The 20,619-nt window shown below is 38.4% G+C and overlaps 1 protein-coding gene across 1 annotated transcript in view; it reads right to left on the bottom strand.

Moving 5' to 3' along the window:
• STRN (striatin) overlaps window positions 1–20,619 on the bottom strand; it is a 69,336-nt gene that overhangs the window by 48,549 nt on the left and 168 nt on the right. Inside the window, 3 exon segments of the mRNA XM_071429589.1 lie at window positions 303–376; window positions 7,574–7,677; window positions 20,285–20,619. Of these exon segments, the coding sequence (XP_071285690.1) occupies window positions 303–376; window positions 7,574–7,677; window positions 20,285–20,619 (513 nt within the window).

Here is a 20,619-nt window from a genome sequence, read left to right on the forward strand (position 1 = left end):
CTGTTCTAAAATATCCATACACATCACTAAGGGACAGAAAAACTACTCTCTCCAAGAGCAGTCTGCTCATTCGGGTTTGGATTTTTTTTTAAAATCTAAAGTAACTTGATTTATTAATAGACTCTTAGAGCACCAGGATATATTTTTAATTGTACAAGAATAAAATACAGGCTGGAATAATAATCTCTATTCTTACTGCTCCATTAAGAGACTTATTTTATCAATACTATCAATTCAGCATTTGCACATAACACAGTTAAGCTTTTATGCCAGTAATAAACTCACTCTCGTTAAATTCTTACCAGAATCATAGTTTGGTGGCTTCATATCTCCCTGATTCAATTCTGTGCCATATTTTAATTTGTGGTATTTAGCCCTGCAAGGAAACCAAACAAAAAAAAAATTTAAAATCTATTAGTACATTTAAAGGATATCTCTAAACACATAAATGTCATCTGTTTTCAATTGAAAAGCCACTCCTTTCTTCTAGGCTGGGAACAAAGCAAACTAAGTAATTTTACCATGACTTCAGATAGGTAATTTTATTGAAATCTTTTTTTCCTAAGGGTTACATGTAATTGCATAGTGAATACTGAGGAAACACATAGAGCAGTTGACTGCACATTTTACAAAATGTTCTTGCTACAGAAAAGGTTCCTTCCCTGTGGACACAAGCAACTCATCTGCTTCCCTTCCCAACCCCCCAGCCTTTCCTTTTTAGCCAACATTTATGAAACATTTTTACTACCCATGTCAGTTCAGTGCCATCTACTTCATATCTCATATTGTCACTCCATTAAGCAAACTTTAGTTTTATTCTTCGAAATGCTGTGCTCTCCCAACAGCAGCAGGCCCTCAGCCAAAACTATTCTAAATGAGACTTGGCAATGACAGCTTACCCACACCACTTTCTCTCAAAGCTGCTAGGTCTGCCACTTGACCAAGTGCAAAAATGGAGACTTCTTCCAAAATTATTAATCTTTTAAAAGCTTATTATATTTTGGGGCAAATATAATAAGCCCCACAAAGCATGCCATACAATGAACAAGAATAGCAAAAAAAAAAAAAAAAAGGGAAATGCTTTTTAATTTGAGAAGCTTCATCCTAAAGACTCAGTATGTACAGACTTTGAAATACACAAAATAACACCACAGTAGAACAGTATTACACATGCACATGTAAATTATTCAAGATTCATTACAGCAGTCTTATAACACTGCAATAGAGAAAGTGAGGCAAAGTGAGCCTTTTCTAGTTTTGCAATCTGTTCCCTCCTTCTCTGACACTCACAATAACTTTATAAGTACAAAACTGCAAGTTTTATACATTTACAACTGGGTAGAAGAGGGGCACTGACACCAGTTCCTACCCTAAACAAAAGGCTAAGAACTCAGGAAATGCTATGTGTGCAGCCTGGTGGAACAATCAAAAAGTACGCATGTAAATGCAGCTCAAACACAAATGTACAAAGTGAAGTGTAGGGTAGCAAGAAAAAGGCTGAAAAAGACAAAAAAAATAAACCTCTCATATGCACCAACATGAAAAGAAGTTTCATTAGCTCCACTAGGCACAAGGGAGCTCTTCCACTTAAAATTTATTTTTAAAAAAATTAATGGGTTTGACACTTTGTAATTGTATGAGACAAGTTTTCACTAAAATCGCATGACTATATCAAGAACAGCTGCAGAAAATGTTTCCAAGTTACCTACACCTCTAGATTGCTTCTTAAACATCTTCATTATATTACTGTTTTCTTTTGCCTTTTCCTATTTCATCAAGAAAGCCCATTACTTCTAACAAAAAAGTGCTGAAGAATGCTTCGTAGTTCTTACATTTCAATTTCAACAGTAATAGCTTCTTACTAATCCAGCTGCATTTTAATTATAATAAACATTTAATTCTGACTGAGAAGGGTAAGTGAAGAGTGAAGAAGTGCCTCTTAGGCATAGCAACATCGACAGACAAAGGAACTAACTCTCAAGAGCCAGAGCACTAAGCTCTAACTCAGATGAGCAGCAATCAACAAGGAAAAGAGAAAGGATGTGCTTGAAATGTATTAAAAGCAATAGATGGAAGTTAAACATTTTGGTCAGCACAAAAAAGAATAACCAAGAGTAGAACAAAATCAAGGCTGAATGCTCAATCAAAATATTTATCTTTCCTTTTCCAACTATCCATTTCTTACATGTTACCCTAGTAAAACAAGTGCATTTCATTATTGTTAAATGTTGATGCTATATATACTTTTCCCCCACCTCCTCTAATGAAAAGCAATGATTAATGAAGAATTCAGAAGTCCTCCACTCTGTCACCAACTTCAAACAATACAATTTTTTATGCAGTCGTGAAATCAAGAGACCTTAATATGTAATCTATTTTGATCTGACTTAACAGAAGTGAACAAATATTAATACTCTGCTCTAATCTGGATTACTGACATATGTTGTGTTCTACTTCATTCCTTCAAAGAATTCAGGGAGAAGTTAGTTTTGCAGCAGTTGACATTTGCTTTTAGTTCGTGGGTTTTATACAAAGTTCCACTATGCTCTATGCGTTCACTAATTTTCTTATCAAGTTTTGTTAATCATTTCCAGCCTAAGTAAAATGTTTGCTAGGTTCACTGCAAGGATCATTCTTTGGACCTTTCCTGTTCCTCAGATCTCATGTTCTCCAAAATCCATCTTACAAAGATTCAGACTGCAGTTTTTTAAACTTCTCAGTATATTTATTTCAATCTCCTAAATCCATGTTTGCTCACTTTTTAATTCACTTCCCTCTTAAATCAACAGTTATAGTCTTTTTTCTTACTGAAGTTTTCCCCACTCATCAAAAGTATTATAAAATCATTTCAACAAAATGAGACTATTCATTTAAAATTCATTTTAAACTGTTAGTATCCAAGATTTTCTAACTGGTTCCACCTCGTAACACAACAGCTTTTAAAGCTTTTGTTGATATTCTTTACTTCAAGAGGATAATGTAGATTACATGGTCTTGTACACCACTGGCCCTTTAAATTTATTTTAGGGCCAAACTGGATTAAGATTTCATCTTTCAGAGGACCTAACTTTGTATATTGCAGGCAGAGACCAGCAGCACTAGAGAAAAGGCAGAAGAACAGTGTTCTAACAAAGAGGCAACTGAAGAGATGAAAAGCCCCAAAAAGTAACCCTTATTTCCAATATTGCTGGAAAAGTTAAAAACAAAGTTATAGAGTTCTGACTGAACAAAATGATAAAAAAACCCCAGTGCTACAATCAAACCTGAATTAAATTCAATTGATATAAATTCAGGTCTCTGAGCAGGACACAGACTTGAAACAGAAGCATGAGTATCATGCCAGAGTATGTGACACACTGAACTCATCTTCAGTTGAGGTCAGCTTCTAAAGTTCAGAAAAATATTACCAAAAACTCCCATAAAATCAATATAGACCGCTAATAGGTTATCTAGGAAATATCTTCCACATTTCTTCAGGCAGTATGACATTTATTATTAGATGCTTTTTTTTATGATACAGCTGAAAATGTCACAGGTATGAAAGACAAACAATCTTCTTTCTAAAGTGCACTAAGAAAAGAGCTGAACACTATGACTCAGACTCCAGGACTAGAAGGGAATCTTGACCCTTCAGTTACACATATTGCAATCAAAGGGTATGAAACTCTTCACAAAATAACCTTTAATTCTTTTCTACACAAATTCAAAATATCACTTATTCTATTAGCACATTTTAATTTAATCTGTTTTTACAATGACAGAATATCTGCTGTCCACCTGTAATGCTTAATTTTTTCACTTTTGCAGAAATCACAGGGTCCATTTATCAACAGCTTTAAAATGGCCTTCTGCAGCTCACCTTGAACTCTAGCTCACACATCCCAGTAGTGTGATACTACCATCACAAAAAAGAGATAAAGTATATTTTGCGTAAAAAAAGTACAAAGAAAATGAAAGTTTCTTCAACCTTTTTATCATCTGGTCAAAAAGGTGGCAGGGGAGAAAAAGAAACAAATCTTTATTATCTGAAACTTGTTCAACTTCAATGATTTACCTTCCATTTCTGAAAATTACATATGAATTATTAACAGTATGCAGAGACAGAAAAATTACTTGAAAATGACTACCTGAAGGATGCAACTTAATAGAAGGTATTTTCTAGCTGAAGACTAGCCTTGCAGTTATTTGAAAGAAAGCTATTTTAGCACTGTGAAACTATGCTCCTGGGTAGATGCCCTTACTCAGATAAGCATGACTATTACCACTGCTCTGGCTTCTGCCCTTCATTACACAATTCTCCTCTTTTGATTAGAAGTATTTTCATTAAACTATGTGTCTTCTATTTAGTGCTTGGAAACATTCAACATGGCTGCCACACAAGAATTGCTTAGGAAAACGCTAAAAGCCTTCATCCACGTTTCCTAAGACTGAGTGCAGTGAAACTTTTCTGAATACTTCACACAGAAACAAATTTGATTCCAGTCAAAAAAAGCCACTATTTCTTGGAAATATCTGTCGCCAGACCTGAAGCATCTGATCCAGCTGTGCTGAGGGAGCCTGCCAAAACATCCGTAGAAGATCTGGGAGCTGCCGCCAAATCAAGAGACATAAACAAGAACGACTGCCAGGAACAGCACGGCGAGATATTCTACCCAGGGGAGAAGGCGCCAGCCTTACACTGATCAGACACATCAGTGCAGAAAACAACACAAAATTAAATCAACTGTTTCTAGAGACATGGCTCAGGAGTCCAGCTCTTTGGTTGAAATATGTTAAGACAGGAAGTGAGCTAGACTAGCCGAAATAGGACATGTACTTGAGAGAAACAGGACTACGTTTCAGCTAGCTCCTGAAAATCCAGAGGCACCAGTGAAACTTACTGGTGGTGGAGCAAGTATTGATAAAGTCATAAAAAGTAATCCTCAACTCTGAACAGCCTCACACTGCAATCTACTGGATGCTGGCAAAACTACATCAAAACTCCTACTGAAAAATGCTAGCACTTAACTATGCACTAGCTCCTTCTAAGCTCCTTGCTACTTCACCTACTAAGACTCTTCAGCAGAAATAACCTGCCTTGCTATACACACAGTAAGAAGATAACCTCACAATTACAGACATAAAGACTTAACATTAAACTAAATTTGCCAGAAAAACATGACCATCAGCAGTAAGACTTATTTTCTACCTTACCCACGCTAAAATGACATGACATGAAATAGAGAACATCAACAGTGGTCCCAAAGTTGTTAATTTACAGTAAAATTTGAAACTATTACGTTGATAAAAGAAATGCAGAGCAGCCACTATAAATAACAGCTCATAGAAGCATGTACCTGCAAAAACAAATGTTTCTCATTTCTTTTACACGGTTTCCTGAGGGCATTATGAACATGGAGTACCCTGGTCCACAATTTCATATTCTGTTCTGTTACTCATAATTTATTTCATCCAGCTGAGAAAGATCTGAAATACTACACAGCCAGAGCTGAAATGAAGGAATACAGGAATGATTTCCTCCCCCCTCACAGTGCACCAACCTTCCCCAAACTTGATAGGAATGTCTTCCTCCTACCTTGGAGGATCTCATTTTCCAGCTCTAAGAACCCAATGGAAAATGCCAGCATCCTGATTACTGCCTGACCAGGCTGACAGCTGATTTAGGAAAATGCTGGGAAAGGGAGCAGTGCTTCCAAGCTCAGTATGTTGCCGTTCTTTGAAGTATCAAGCAAGAACACTTGCTGGGAGATAATTCCAGCAGAAATACAAGAGTATTTCTTTAGAAACTGGCAAATAAACTGCAGTTTAAAACTACAAACTCATAAATAGCTGTCTCCAGCACACACACCAGTCACAAGTATCACATCTGCTTTCAGAACCACCCGTACTGGAACTGTCACACTGGATCACATCAGCTGACTGTAGCCTACTGACCTGAGTAACCGAGGCTAATGCCACACACTGCAGAAAAACATGCAACATAAAAGATACTGGTGTCAAAATTGTAATAAGAAGCCACCAAGTGTTTTTTCCTAATCCTGACAGGGACTACTGCATTAAGTTTTAAATGTCATCATTTAGGTGGATTTTACACTCTAAAACTGAGGGACATTTTCACCATCCATATGGAAGTTTGATTTTTGTTTTTTTAATGTTACAAAGTTTCTCTGCTAGTACACAAAAATGTATTTACATTGTTTGATAATTTTAAATTGCTAACTTCTGTGGGTTATGAACATGGAGTGTTAGAGGTACTTTTACGTAATCAGGAATAGCTCCACCAGTTTTGAAATACAAGAAATCTTCACAGAATATATATATAACTTAGAGTATATTTTTAGCTGAACCAATGACACTAAGCTCTGTAATTATGCTTCAAATGTAAGCCTTTCCACAGCCATAAACTGCAAACTCCATTATGCATACATTTTGTATTTTTCTGTGCTCTTTGATGTAATATTGGTACCATAATGAAGCCCAGGCAAAAAGAGTATCTACCTTAAGGATTCCTCCAAGAACTCCCCAAAGCAGAAGAAAATACACTGGAGTCCAGGGGCTACTGCTGGCCAGAACCCTGGCTGCATCCCCATGCTAGTGGATTAACTGGTTGCTACCAGAAAGAGACAAACTGGATGGTAGAAGACACATCTTGTGCTAAAATAGCCCATACAATACAGTAATGTAACTATTGGTGTCCTTTTAAAATTATCTACCAGTGATGTTCTATTCCTCATTTGCATATGTGTGTATTTTAAATCTTATTTCTACTAAACAAACTATTTCAGAGGCTTCTTTTATTGAAGAGAGACAGTAATTATCTAACAGGAAAATGATAATGTAAGCAATGACTGCTTTGCAGCAGTACCATAAGTATACTCTTTATTCAAGAATTTTAAGACATTTCACTAATTAAAAGAATGTAAACTAAACTTGGCCTGAAATAAATCGGTTGAATGGAGAGATTTCTGAATTTCTGCTTGCCTCAAAGGTTAGAATAACAGGAAAGTATACATAAGAATAAAATGGTAAACTCAGGACTTGTACTAAAAATGTCCATGAACAAAGAAATAGACATTGATTAACTGGTAAACATAAACACTTTTGCAATCACACAATTAACCTCCAGAAGATATTCTTGTATAGTCTCTCATACTGAAAAGGCTAAAAACTTAGCAAGATTAAAAACTAGTAATTATTAGACTGAAGACAGTTATTCAAGATTTCACTTGACACGTATTAATAAACAAAGTTATTACGCTGAACAAAATGAAAATACACTTTAATTCTGGAGTATAATCTATACAGTTCAGTGGAATTTTACCAAGGGAAAGCATTCATTATTGATCAGCTATGGGTTTTGTTAGCATGTTTTTCAAGTCATACTGTTTTAGCTGTTGCTCTCATCATAATGCAGACATTTAGACTAGTGGTTTTATTTAGTACAGTAAAATTCGTCAATAGAACTGAGTAGAGACAGAAAAAACATTGCTTGGTTTTGTCAAATACAAAGGCAAAAATAAAGTTTCTGCCTTCAGCATTTCTTCATCACATACTCATCACAAAAGCAGCATACCTTTCCTGTTTGAGCGCATATTCCAGCATTTTGATTCTTCGCACTAGATCCTTCTTCAGATTTTCTTGTCCTTTCCTTTCACCTTGAAGAAAGGCGATCTGGGCCTGCAAAAGCAAGTGTTCAATTTAGAATCCGATTGCTCAAAATTATTCAGCTTAGCTCTTAAGTGTGTGTGTGTCTTCCAAAGTTAATTTAATATTCATTTGTAGAGTTCAAAAGGTGTTGGCTTACTATGCTTCATAAACATTAAACACTTACAAAAACCACTGCAGAGATAAGCCTTCTAAACAGCATGCTCACTACAGATCAAAAAAAAAAAAAAAACAAGGAAAGGAAAAGATAAGAAATAAAGCAATTTTGGTTTGTTTGACAGGGTTTGTTTTCTCTCTTGGATATGGATAAACATTCAATAAAGGATAAGGAATGGATAAAATAAGCATACAAAAAGCTTTCAGCAGATAGAAGTATTCACCAACAATAAGCAAGAGAAGATGATAAAGTATTTTTCTCACTAACTGAACTAGTGTATAATTAGAGTATAATTCTATAGATACATGTCAGATACATGACACTAGTAAAAAAAACCTGATGTAAACCATGTTCAGCTAAAATAAGAACAAAAAAAAAAATAAACCCCTCTTTGTAATACAGGGTTAAGTGTTAATTATGATACTTACTAAAATAGGTTAAGGAAAGCTCTCCAGAAATACTGTAATTAAGAGAGGAAGAAAAAGGAAAACAGGGAAAGGTATTTCGGTGAGGGAGACAAGAAGAGAAATGGTACATAAGTAAATAAAAGTGAAGTAGAAAATAGACAGCTAGCCTCTATCAACTTCCAGCACAAGTATTTAGTTGCCTGTGAAAAATCTCCTTTAAATAGATAATTATGACAAACACAAGATATTAATTCCTAATCACAAAGGAAGAACTCCCTGGTTTTCTACCTAATGCTCAAATCAAGAGGCAAGTTCTTATGCTTGCTCAACTCACACATACACTTTGAGGCAAAAATACCTGCAGGCAGTCACCACTTCATGCCTCAGCCTCACCTGCCATTTCCAGGACCAGAAGCTTTCTGCACCTCTACAGCCAAGTCACCAGGCACCTCATCTGTGTCTTGAGAAGCACAGACAGGATAAATGGCAACAGGTCTACGCCATCAGCTGTTGAGTATGACAACCTATAACCCTTGCATTTAAATAAATGCTCAGGAAAGTGGGATTAAAATGAGCAGGAATATCCTATCTTCACCTGTTACAACCTTGCAAGCAGTCCCCAGATATTTCAGTTAATGGAGATAGCTGCTTCCAAAGAATCTGAATGCAGATTTTTACCCCAAGGTGAGAAAAAACAGAGTCTCTAAATGTCATTTTCTCTCCAACAACTATAAAGGGAAGGCACACAACTAACTCAGTTGAATTTTGGTGACCAGGAAAGATGAATCTTACACCAAGAGCCCATTTGTTGGTGGCCAGCAATAGCAGCTGCTCTAAAATATCACACCAGCTGATAGAATTTTATTGCTCAAGTACAGTCAGTAAATAGCTTGACAGACACCTGAAGGATCCTTAACTGCCAGTCACCAACTAGATCAGCCAGTTTATGACAAGAGAAAAACACTGGCTGCTCTCCAACTAAGTCACTCTTCTCCTTCAACAGGGGAAATACATTAGAATTCCAGAAAAAAAAAGTCAGCTGAATCAAAAGAAAGATCTCTCACTCTGGCATCAACTACAATTGAATTCTAATGTCAATTTTATGCTCAGGTTTAAAGAAAGGCACAGGAGAAATAAATGCTGATGCTGGAGTCAGCATTTCCTACCCTAAGGAATGTAACTGAGCGAGAAGCATCCCAGCTCAACAAGGTCAGCATCCCTCCCAAGAGGAGCATCTCAGGCACATGTAACTTAGTTTGCAGTAACTGTACAGACACACAGATTCTCCCTCCCTCCCTATCTCCACACAGGCCCAGCAGAACTGACACATGCTCTTCCCGTCAAAAGGGAGAGAACACCAAAACGTACTTTTAAAAACAGAAATCATGGCGTAAATATGTATTTGGCTGGAATGAAAAAGATCATCCAATGCCATCAGGACACAAGCTGAAGTGATCTATTATGTGACCTGCTGTCTGCAAGCAATTTCTAGCCAAGAATGAACTGACTGAACACGCTGGAATGAAGCATTTTTACTCAGAAGGCTGGCAAACAACGCGGCTCACACACTGCTACACTACAAAGGTCAAAGCAGCATTTCTGTTCTAACAGTTGAGGCTAAAGTCATCTTCCACTGGTAGCAGCCTAAACTAAATTAAAAAATGCAAAATCTCGGTAGTTTTAACAGTCTTCCTTTTGTAAGACAGAGACACATAAATGGATATGATTGAGAATTACCATATGACATCTCCTTCATGTGGACATCTTTTGTCAGTAATACCTCCATACTCTTAATGATGTCTTAGAACTTTTCTTTTTCCTGGATTTTCAAGAAGTACTTGTGTTTCTTACTTAAAATACACACAGCAACAACAGACGAATCTCCAGCCCTACACAAGCTTATTGCTAGGATCCTTCAAGGTTAATAAATATATAATTTACAGATAGGAAGTTTTACTGGTACTTCCAGAAACTGAGAATAATTTTGCTCTCTCCTTGGAGGCTGCATGGTTTCTAGCATAGTTTGTTCATGCTTTTCTTCAGAGTAGCATCCTTATGCCTAATACTCACTATTTTTGAAGAATTCTGTCTCTGGAAATGAGAATACTTACATTTGGTCATTTTTATAACTTAGAGAAATATTCCCTTTCTTTTCCACAAGATGTTAGCAACCCTTATCCCTCATTTGTACATGTACTGAGTAATTACAATTACATCAGCCTCCACGGACAATAAAAATCCGTTATACATGCAAGCTTAAATGTTACTTGAGAAATTCTCAATGCCGATATTCAGATTTGCTTATATGGCACGGAAGAACAGTATTAAAATAATAACTGAAATTTTATATTAACAATAATGTACTAACAGTTCATATGTTTTAAGCAGATTTCATTCTTTAAATTTTCATTCTTTTGGCAATTCACCAAAAATATGCAAAGGAATCTAAATGTTCATACCATAAAATAAACACTTTGCAGATAAATGCAAACTGAATAAACAAGTACAATGAGTTGAAATATCTAAAATGACAAATTCTAACAAGTAGCAGTATTTTTGCAGTCTCTAGAACAATGCAGTGGCAACTGTAGGATCACTATTTCCAATTAAAATACATGGACAACATCTGTCTAAATGCCTGTGCAAAAATTTAATGTGCAGGAGGTCAGGGTTGAAACACGATGAAAATTGTAATTGAACTGCACAACTACAGTTTTCTCATATTTCAGGCATAAATGACAGAATTTTACCAATAGACTGAGACACCACAGGTGACTTCCCATGGCTACAGCTTTAAGCCAAGTCATATCTGGAGTCTGAGCTACACCTGAGGAAGAAGAGGAGCAAAAGAGATTCCCTTCCGCTTTGAGTAATCTGCAACACTGCTCTACACTTGTGTTTTGGCCGCTCCTGGGAAAGTTTGCCAAAAATTTCAAGAATTCGCAAATATTCCCAACAAACAGGTTCTGTGACAACTGACCTTCTAGGTAATAAGGTTAAAATGCATCAAGTTGTAAGCCAGTCTTTGCAAACCTCAAAACTGCCTATGGGGATCCCACAAAACCTCGTATTGTTCCTTGCCTTACGGGTGGGGCTCATCATCTCCATAAAGCACCCGGCCCCGCTGGCTCCACGGCAAGAATCAAGGCAGGATCCGCCTCGAGTTTATTCCAGGCTAAGTGCTACAAGTTACTGTATTCCAACTCAACTGTGACATTAAGATCAAGCGAGAAGGAGAAAACAAAACCAACAAAAAAGCCAAAATCGAACCAAACAAAAATAGCCACCACAAAACCAGAGAACACTGGAAAAAGACATGCCTGGAACCGTCTATTTCAGCTGCAATTGTTGAGTCTGGGTTGTTTTTTTTTTTCCACTTCATCTCACAGAATTTTTTTGTATGACCAACTGCAACATAACCTAGAAGTGTCATACACATCCAGTCTACATTACAGCACTGTAGCTACCTTAACTAGTCCACCTCTTTATTAAGAGGTTTTAAAAATAACATTCATTCTTATATTAAAAAAATTTTCAAAGACAACAACACTACTGTTCTACAAAATTCCCCAAAGGACTCTAATGTCACCTTACTTTGAAGCAGACAAAAAGGTGATACAATGTTTGAGGTAGCACTGGGCTAGAAACAATTCTTTCTGTAAATGTTGTTGACTTCCTAATATTGGCTTAGCAGCCATAACAGCATAATTAAATCATGAAATCACATCTTAGTAAGTCCAGATTTTACCAATGTTTAAAATGTACACTGAAATTTATAATTCCATGAATCAGCAACAAGCATGTTTAAAATATATTATATTTAGTCATCTTTTTAGGCTTATACCTTGACACTACCTAAGAGTAGGAGATAAAAAATTCTCCTATTTAACAGGAAATTTTAAAAAATAAACCTACTATGACTGCTAAACAACTGGTGCACATTTAGTATCAACTTCTATTAATTTCTTTTTTACAGCTATTTTAAGTTAAAAGGCAATTTATTTTTTTTAATTCATAAGACTCAAAAATTATAAAAAGCCTTTCTATTTTTCTCTAAAATATCTATCATAATATTTTAAAGTAAACCTCACTTCAAATTTATGGGCATTCAAAGGTCAACAGACATCATTTGACAAAGAGCTACTAAGACACACAATTCTCTACATAATGCTTCCATAATTCAACAACCAGGTCTTCAGAGGTTGAGAGAAAGAGGACAAAAGGGTGGGGGGGAAACTGCAGGGAAAGTATTGCAAAAAATATGCAGATAGCTAAAAGAACTAAATACATTATAGAGATGAATCAATCTGGAACAGTTGTGCTAACCGGTCTACCAAGATCTGCCAGAAGGATTCTGCAGGCTGCCAGGCTACTCAGTATTTTAGATTATAGCTGGCTCACTGAAGCACTACATATTTAAGTATATTTGTAAATAAGTGTAGGCATGCCCCAGGGGTGAGAGGAGAGGAAAGGGGGAAGGGAAATATCAATGGTCTAGTACAAGTAGGGAACAATTTTAAGAGGCACCATACTTCACATCACTACGCACACCTACTCACACTCTGTGCCAAGAGAGGCTGGGAAGCTTTTGTAATTCCTGCAGCCACTTAAGATAACAAAACTCAAGTGGGGCCACAGGCTGAAACGACTGGCAGGCACCAAGGCATATTTAACTTCACCTTCACACAGAAGGTACTTCATCCCATTTATCCCTCACATGCTCTCACTGGATGATAGTACCTCATGAGACCAATGCAGAGCACAATCTGCTACTGACACCTTATTTTTGTTGGACTTTTCAGAGATGTCCTAAAACTAGCATCAGATGCAAACCCAGAAAAAACATCTAAAAGAAATCAAAGATTTAGTTTACAGTAAAAAAACTATGGATGAAAATGCCATTTTCTTACGTTCTTTGTCTTTTTCAAACAATGTTGTCAAAGACAAAACACTGTTTGAAGAACAAATTCAGTAAGACTGAAAAACTCCTAATAAATGATCCAGAATTTATTCACAATTTATACCTGGCAATACCTTGATTACTCTAACGTAGGCATCTCAAAAATAGGAAGACTTGTTTTTCTGCAGTTTGAAGTGTTTGACTACATAGATCTCTGTTCAGATAGCCAGTCTTTCTTTTATCCTCTCTCCAGTGCTGCCTTTCAGTGTTCTAGCAATTTTAAGCATCAAAACAGTTGCCAAGCAATGTATAGTCAGCTTATTTAATCATTCTTCATAAGCAAAAATTTTCTCACCAGTCATTTCTGTGGTACACGTACTTAAAGTGGTGAACATTAACTTTTTTTTCGACCCAAGAGCACATGCCACATACACCAACACAAGCACAAAGAGAGTGCAGCTTTAAATTCTATTATGTAATTCTATAAGCAACACTGCAATGGCATGTCACAAAATAATCACATATTATGAGCTGGAGTCTAAATTGCAAATGCTCAAATTCCTTTCCACTTGCTGTACAAGAAGGGCAGAAATGCAGCGACAGCAGTCAGCAGCAGGACTGATAAACAGACTCATGGCCCACATTTGAACAGACAATGGGAGTTCACAGGCTCAATGAATCACTTGGGCTATGGCAAGACAAGGGAGAAAAAATCTGGAGGAGATTTTTAGATTTGGCTTCAGTAACAGAAAGAGGAGTGAACCAGACTTGACCACACAAGCATTTGCAGAGGCAATTGGCACACTCCAGTTCCTCACTCCTACATCCACAATCAGCTACTCCTTGTATTCAGGCATGCATGACCACTCTGAACTGACTTGGGCATCAAGTGAAACAAATAAAAGATAAGTGATTTTGTTCTTACCTCCTGTTTACAAGCTAGGATACGAATATCATGCATGCCATTTTTGCTCCAATGCTTTTGCAATCCTGCCCTATGTGACTGCACTAAAGGGAAACATATTCCTGGCTAAGACCAGAAAAAATGCAGTCTTTCCTCACTGCAATCCTTAATTTAACTTCTTTATCACTGGGTTATTTTCAAAAACACTCAATAGTAGTGAGCATATAGCGAACTTTTTTCAAATAGGAAAAGAACATCTGGATGAGTTCATCTACAGGCCCACACAGAACAGGTCACTCAGATAAAATGAACTTTTGTTTTCACATTTCAGAGTATTTTTATTTCTAGCTTATTGTCTGCAAAGCTTGGATTCTGAGCACTCTGAAATTATTACAAAGAACTTTTTCAGGTATCCAGGCATTTCTCAGCATTTAAAACTATAACATAAGGATCCCTCATCTACTTCAGTTTTTGCCACTTTTAGACTAAGAAATGTAGAAATGAGGACCTGACAAGGCTCACCAGCCTTGTTAAGCCAAATACATGAGTAGGTTACTGACCAATACTTACTTTCTCAGAAAACTGTTTACTGATAACAGTTTTAGTTACAGCTTGGTATTTGTACAGTCTTACTTCTTTTAGCATTAAATTAAGATGAACCAAAAGTCTCAGGCAATTCGCGTGGTCTTCCTTGGGGAATTTTACACAGACCATTCTAAAATTAGCAAATAAAGTTTCTGTGTCTACTGAAACGGCAATAAAGGCCAAGTTATATTTGCAACTTGTTGTTCAAACAGTGCCAAGTTACTTATCTCTGATGCAATAAAATTGCCATAAGCCAAGACCCTCAAAAGAAAAAGAAGGGCTACGTTTTAAGTAGGACAGAGATACAAAGTTAATTAAAAATGTTCACCAATAAAGACACTTAGGATGTTTCACCATATGCTAACCTGACGCTGAAAACCAAAGTTTTCCACCTAGAACACAGTAATCTATTCTGGTTTTGCTCAACCAAGAAAAACAGAAAAATGCCTTTTTCTTTTTGCAAGTATAACTTTCCATGAGAGGAGTCTGAAAGGTTTAAAGACCACTTGGAGACAATCTAACTTTATAAAACTCTCTCAGTTCATACTACATCAATATTTACAGCATCATTTTCCTAAAGGATTTAGGCTATTTAAGAAACACATTTTCATTGCACTTAAACTAAATTACAGGTTTGACAGACAAGAGAAGAACTGAAATATCTGATGCTAGGAAATTATCAGATCAATTATGCAAAAAAAAAAAAAAATCCAACTATAAAAACCAGATGCACACCAGCAAAAACATTGTCTCATCAGTTTGTACTTACGTTCTACATCTACAAACATCTGAATTTCTGAAAATCACTGAACATTTACTCCCACTGGTCCTCCTCACTTAAGTAAAAGAAGCCATGACAGCATATCAATGATTATATTGAAATTAGCTGGCAAACATGCATATAAGCAGAGGAAAATACAGTTTGGTTCACATGAATCTGTAAAATATAAAGTTCGCAAAAAAAACCTTGTGAAAGAGAGGCTATCTGGTAGTCACCAAGGCCCATTTAGCATCATTTTTCCCAAATAAACACACCTCAGTATTGTGTTCACGGCTTGTTTTCTTCTGCCTTTCTTTTGATTTATCTGATATATATAAAACAATAAAGTTGAAATTATTGCTCTTCTGCAGTGGAGATCTGCGTAACATTAATCACTGGTAGTTCTTTTGTACTATCTGCCTTATGAGAAAAAATATTTCATAGAAGACTTTTACAGCACTTCTGCCAATTCATCTTTCACTGAGAATCTTAGAAATTTGACCTAAATCATCATACTTAAAAATCTTATACAAAACTTCTTCAAATTTATTTATCTTCCATTTTATTGGTCAAACTGTATCTTTAGGACTTTTCCATTATCTTAATAACTGATTTCAGCAACTCACTGCTCATTACTTTTTCTCTGAACAACGTTTTCAGATTATCCAGCTATCAGAAAAACTTCTAACTAGAAATTTAATCCAACAAGAAGACCGTTATCTAAAAGCCAACAAACTGTAAATATCAACAATTTCTGAATCAAGTAACAAATGTCCTAAACCACACTATAAATAGTCACAGCCATCTGTCTGATTTGCCCCTTCTCCTCATTACTTTAACTTGTCTATCTCCAAGGACACAATCTTACCACGTAGCAGGCCTGGTTTCATCGCCTGCCTCTTGCAGGAGAAAAGCAGCAGCAAGGGGCAAGATCCCCATCCCTGATTCTCCCCCCCCCACAGAGAACTAACATTACTAAATCTGACTTCCATACCCATCTCAAGTTCTTAGCTATTACTTCCATTACATTCCTTCTACTACAGCTGTTTGCTATCATTTAACCACATTTTATCTCATTTCATTATCTCTCCCTATCATTTGGGTGGTGTTTTCTTGTTCTTTTGGCACTGTCTTACAAGGACTATTTTTAACAAAGCTGTAGAAACACAAGCACATTGTATCCACCCATTCTCCCTAATTTCCTTGCAAACCTTTTCAAAGGAAAGTTTACCCAGGAAAAATAATTTTCATGTAATGCTATCAGGTCGCACCACTTGTATGGAGTCTACTACTCCAAAGAAACAAGTTACTAGTTAGAGGAAATGAAAACTTCAGCAGTGAAGAGGACAAAAGTTAGAAAATTCCTTAGCAGGATGGGGGGTTGTCCATAAACACAGTTACAGCATAGCAGTTTGTTGCAATTTAGACCATTTGTGAAATGCGGAGAAATGCCAGTATCTGCAAATCTGTACTTTTGCCAGAAAAATGTTTGTCACAGACAAAACTTTCCACAGCAACATATGCATTGCTTGCAAAGACAACATTTGTAGCCAAAAGAAAAGCCACACACACACACACCTTCCAAGCTCATCCAGCCTTGTTGCTTGCTGGGTCAAGGATGTGCATTGGCAGCTCTCAGCTCTGCAGGGTCCCAGTCCCCGGGGCAGAGTCCCCATTGCTCCCCCAGGGGTGACGGATTGCTGATTAAAAGGGAAATAACATCCGAAAGAGACAGTCACTCCCAACCAGTCAGAAGACCCATGGTTAGGGCAAGACACCAGAGTGGGAGGCAGTTCAACCCCTGCTTGCCTCAAGCAAAAATATGGATTTCAGTGCCCTGCACATGCATTTGATCAAACCCTTTGCTATTTTGGGATGGGCTTGTCCAACATACAATGACAACTCTGAACTGTCTCTGTGTCAGTCCAGAAAAATGCAGAATGAAAAAACCTGAAGTTTAAAACTTGTAGAACAGGAAATCCTGTCTTGTCAACTATCCCAAGCAGCTGCTAGAAGAATCTAAGAAAAGGAAAATCACTAATTTCTGAAAAGATATGAAAATAGATTATAATGCCATAAAGCACTGTTTGTGAATACTTAAATGAGGATTAATAACATTAGTATTCATCCTAGTTAATTACTTCACAGGGCATCACGAAAGTCTATTCTTAGGATAATTTTCCAATCTGCAGATGTCAAAGTAGTGTAAAGAGAAAGCAAGCATTAAAAGTTAAATATGTAATCAGCAGATAAGCATCTAGGGGAACCCCATATTAATCTGTTTTCATTCTTATTTGATATACACAGCTTACTAATGATGCTTACATAGATATAAATACAGAAGTCCTCTTTTGCCTTGAATGAGGAAGATTATATAATAGAGGCAACAATAATTTCAAAAGGTTCAAGAAAAATAATTAGAAAATGAGAATAAACAGAGTATCTGCCAGGGAAAGCAAAATACAGGCACCGATAGGGAGGAAAACCTTGGGAAGGCAGTACTAGACCAGTAACTAAGACCAGATTAAACTGCCCAGCTTGCTAACTCACATATGTTATGAGCTTGGGTGTGTGTCCCTTGAACAAGCACCACAGAACACAACAGGAAGGTATTCTACCTGTCCATCTCACTTAGTTCCACACAGTTAATTAGAAGGATAAGAAAAAGAGAAAATAAAAAGAAGCCCAGAGAGGAAGAAAAGGAAGTCAGGAAATCACAATGGGACTGACTTACAAGGTGTTTTTGGAGAGAGGGTAGAGTGGAACTAACCAACAACCACAGAGCAGAAGCCAAGCACAGTAATACTGTGGCATAAGGTATCCCAAGTATTTCAATACCATGGCAGGTAAGGAACCAGAGATAAAAGAAGTCTACCTCTTAGAAACTAGATGAATTGCAGGAAAAAATTATGGCATACTAAGACCACCACACTAAGTAGGTCCTTTGCCCCACAGCCTCCCAAGAGTGGATGGATAATCTAGCACTAGAATTTGCATTGGATAAAAGTACAATGAGAAGCACTGCATCTTCATCTCTGGAGAGAAACTGTCCGACCTCAAATTTCCATTATGCTGTTAAATATTTCCAAATATACAGGCCAACAAAAGGCTTCAGAAGGAGCACAGACCAGGCCTTTAATTAACACTGCTCATGCTTCAGGTGCACAATTTCTAAAAGCCACCTCGTAGCTGCTGAACCCTTACCACAAACCTCTCAGAGGAATCCAAGAACATTCATCTGCAAATGGTCACAGCAGACGTTAACGCCTGATGTCTGTAGAGATAGCCAAGAATTTTGCACCTTCCTGAACATGACTCTGCAGCAGATAAATGCTGTTACAGCTCATGGCAATGCCAGCCACAGCTAATTATAACTTTATTGAGATGTTTTGGCAAGAGTCAAAGGCATTCAAGCAAACAACTTGTGATGGGGTTATCTGCCACTGATAATACATGACTTCTGCAAATAGTCTAAATGCTCAATTTCTTTCCTCCTCTCTCATCCGTAACACCAAGCTTTTGAGGGATACCTGGGGGAGGAGGAGGGAAGTCATGCTGCTGAAGGATGTGATAAATATGCAAAGTGTTATTACTTTTAATACACTGGCAAAATTTCCTAGGTCCTGCAAAACAGATTTTTTTCTCCAAAGCAATATTTGATATCTGAATCAGCTATGAATATATGTCAAGATATTTATGGACCTCCACTGGATATATGACACATGAGGTTATTCCTATACATAGCTAGCTAGTAACTTTCTACACAGTATTTACTAGATGTAGTGAATAGAAATATCATTCAGTTACTAACCAATTTCTCACTGAATCAGGGAAGTTAAAATAAAAATTACTCTCTTGTTCTCATGACCACTTCCTTTAAATTCCTACAAGGGAACTCTCATTAAAGAACGTCACACCTACCACTCTTCTCAGAGTGGTTGTTTGATGTATGTAGAAAGTAAAATTTAAAAGATGAAAAAACCAACCCAATAACCAAAAAAACAGAGAAGTGGTTTGCATTACTACACAGACTCAAGACTCTCTTGACAAAGACTTTCAAGGAAAGCCATAGAAAGAAGAGATGGACAGGAAGAGACAAAGAAAGGAGACTTAAAAAAGAAACCCATAGACACTTTTCAGTCTCAAACATGGCCAAATGAAAACCAAACAGTGGGCTGGTAGCAACACGGCCAGCGTTAAGGTTTAACACAGGAATTTTCTTGTAAACAACACCAAAGAGGAACGAAGGTTGCATTATCGACTGTTATTAGAGTTAATGCAACGTGCCCATCACTGAAGTATCTGACAGCAATGGCTCTAGGCCAGGAGCTCACAAGTTCTTTTAACCACAAGATCACTATCAGTCCTTTCATGCATTAATGAGCGTATCAACCCCACTGCTTTTCAAACGAAAACACTACATAACGCGCCCCATAGTACCGAAGGGGATCCAGCCGGTCCCGCGGGCCTGGCCCTGTGCGGGCGGGGCGGCACCGGGGCCGGAGGCAGCCGCGTCACAAGGGGGGCGCGCAGCTCGCCGGGGGCAGATTGTGACAGGGGTTATGAAACTGGTGACAAGTTGGGGCGGCCGACCCCGAAGGGCATCCGGAAAACCCCGGGAGCAGGCGAGAGCGGCACAGCGCGCAGGGGCCGCTCCCCGCCGGGCAGGGCCCGCTCCCCTCCGGGCCGGCTGCCACGTCCCACCCCCGGCCCGGCCGCGGCGGGGGGCGGCCACCCTCGGGGGCAGCGGAATAGCCCGGCCGGCCGCTCCCTCCCGGGGAAGACGACAAGCCGTGACAGCGCCCAGGGCGGCCGCTCCCCTCCAGCTGGGTAGAGCCGGGGGACACGGAGGGGGAGCGGCCGCCGGAGCCGGGGCTGTGGGGGAGTAGAAGGTCGCGGGTGTTACCTGCAGCTCCGCCCGCTCCGCCTCCCACTCGGCGCGCTCCGCCTCGAAGCGGCCCCACTCGTGCTGCAGGAAATGCAGGATGCCCGGCACGCTGTACTGAGCCCGGGACGCCGAGAGCGGCGCGGCGGCTCCGGAGGCTGAGACTCCCCCTCCTCCGCCGCCTCCTGCTGCCGCCGCCGCGGCCGCCGCTGCCGCCGCCTCGCCCGGCTCCAGCCCCGGCCCGCCCGCCGGCGGCGGCAGCAGGAGGGCGTTGTTATTGTTATTGTTGCTGAAGAAGACACCGGGCCCCGCTTGCTCGTCCATGGCCGGGCCGGGTCCGCCTGGCTCGCCGCCGC

This window comes from Agelaius tricolor, unplaced genomic scaffold (genome assembly GCF_023055355.1).
Source record: "Agelaius tricolor isolate 1412-34295 unplaced genomic scaffold, bAgeTri1.0.p SCAF_1, whole genome shotgun sequence".
NCBI classification, from domain to species: domain Eukaryota; kingdom Metazoa; phylum Chordata; class Aves; order Passeriformes; family Icteridae; genus Agelaius; species Agelaius tricolor.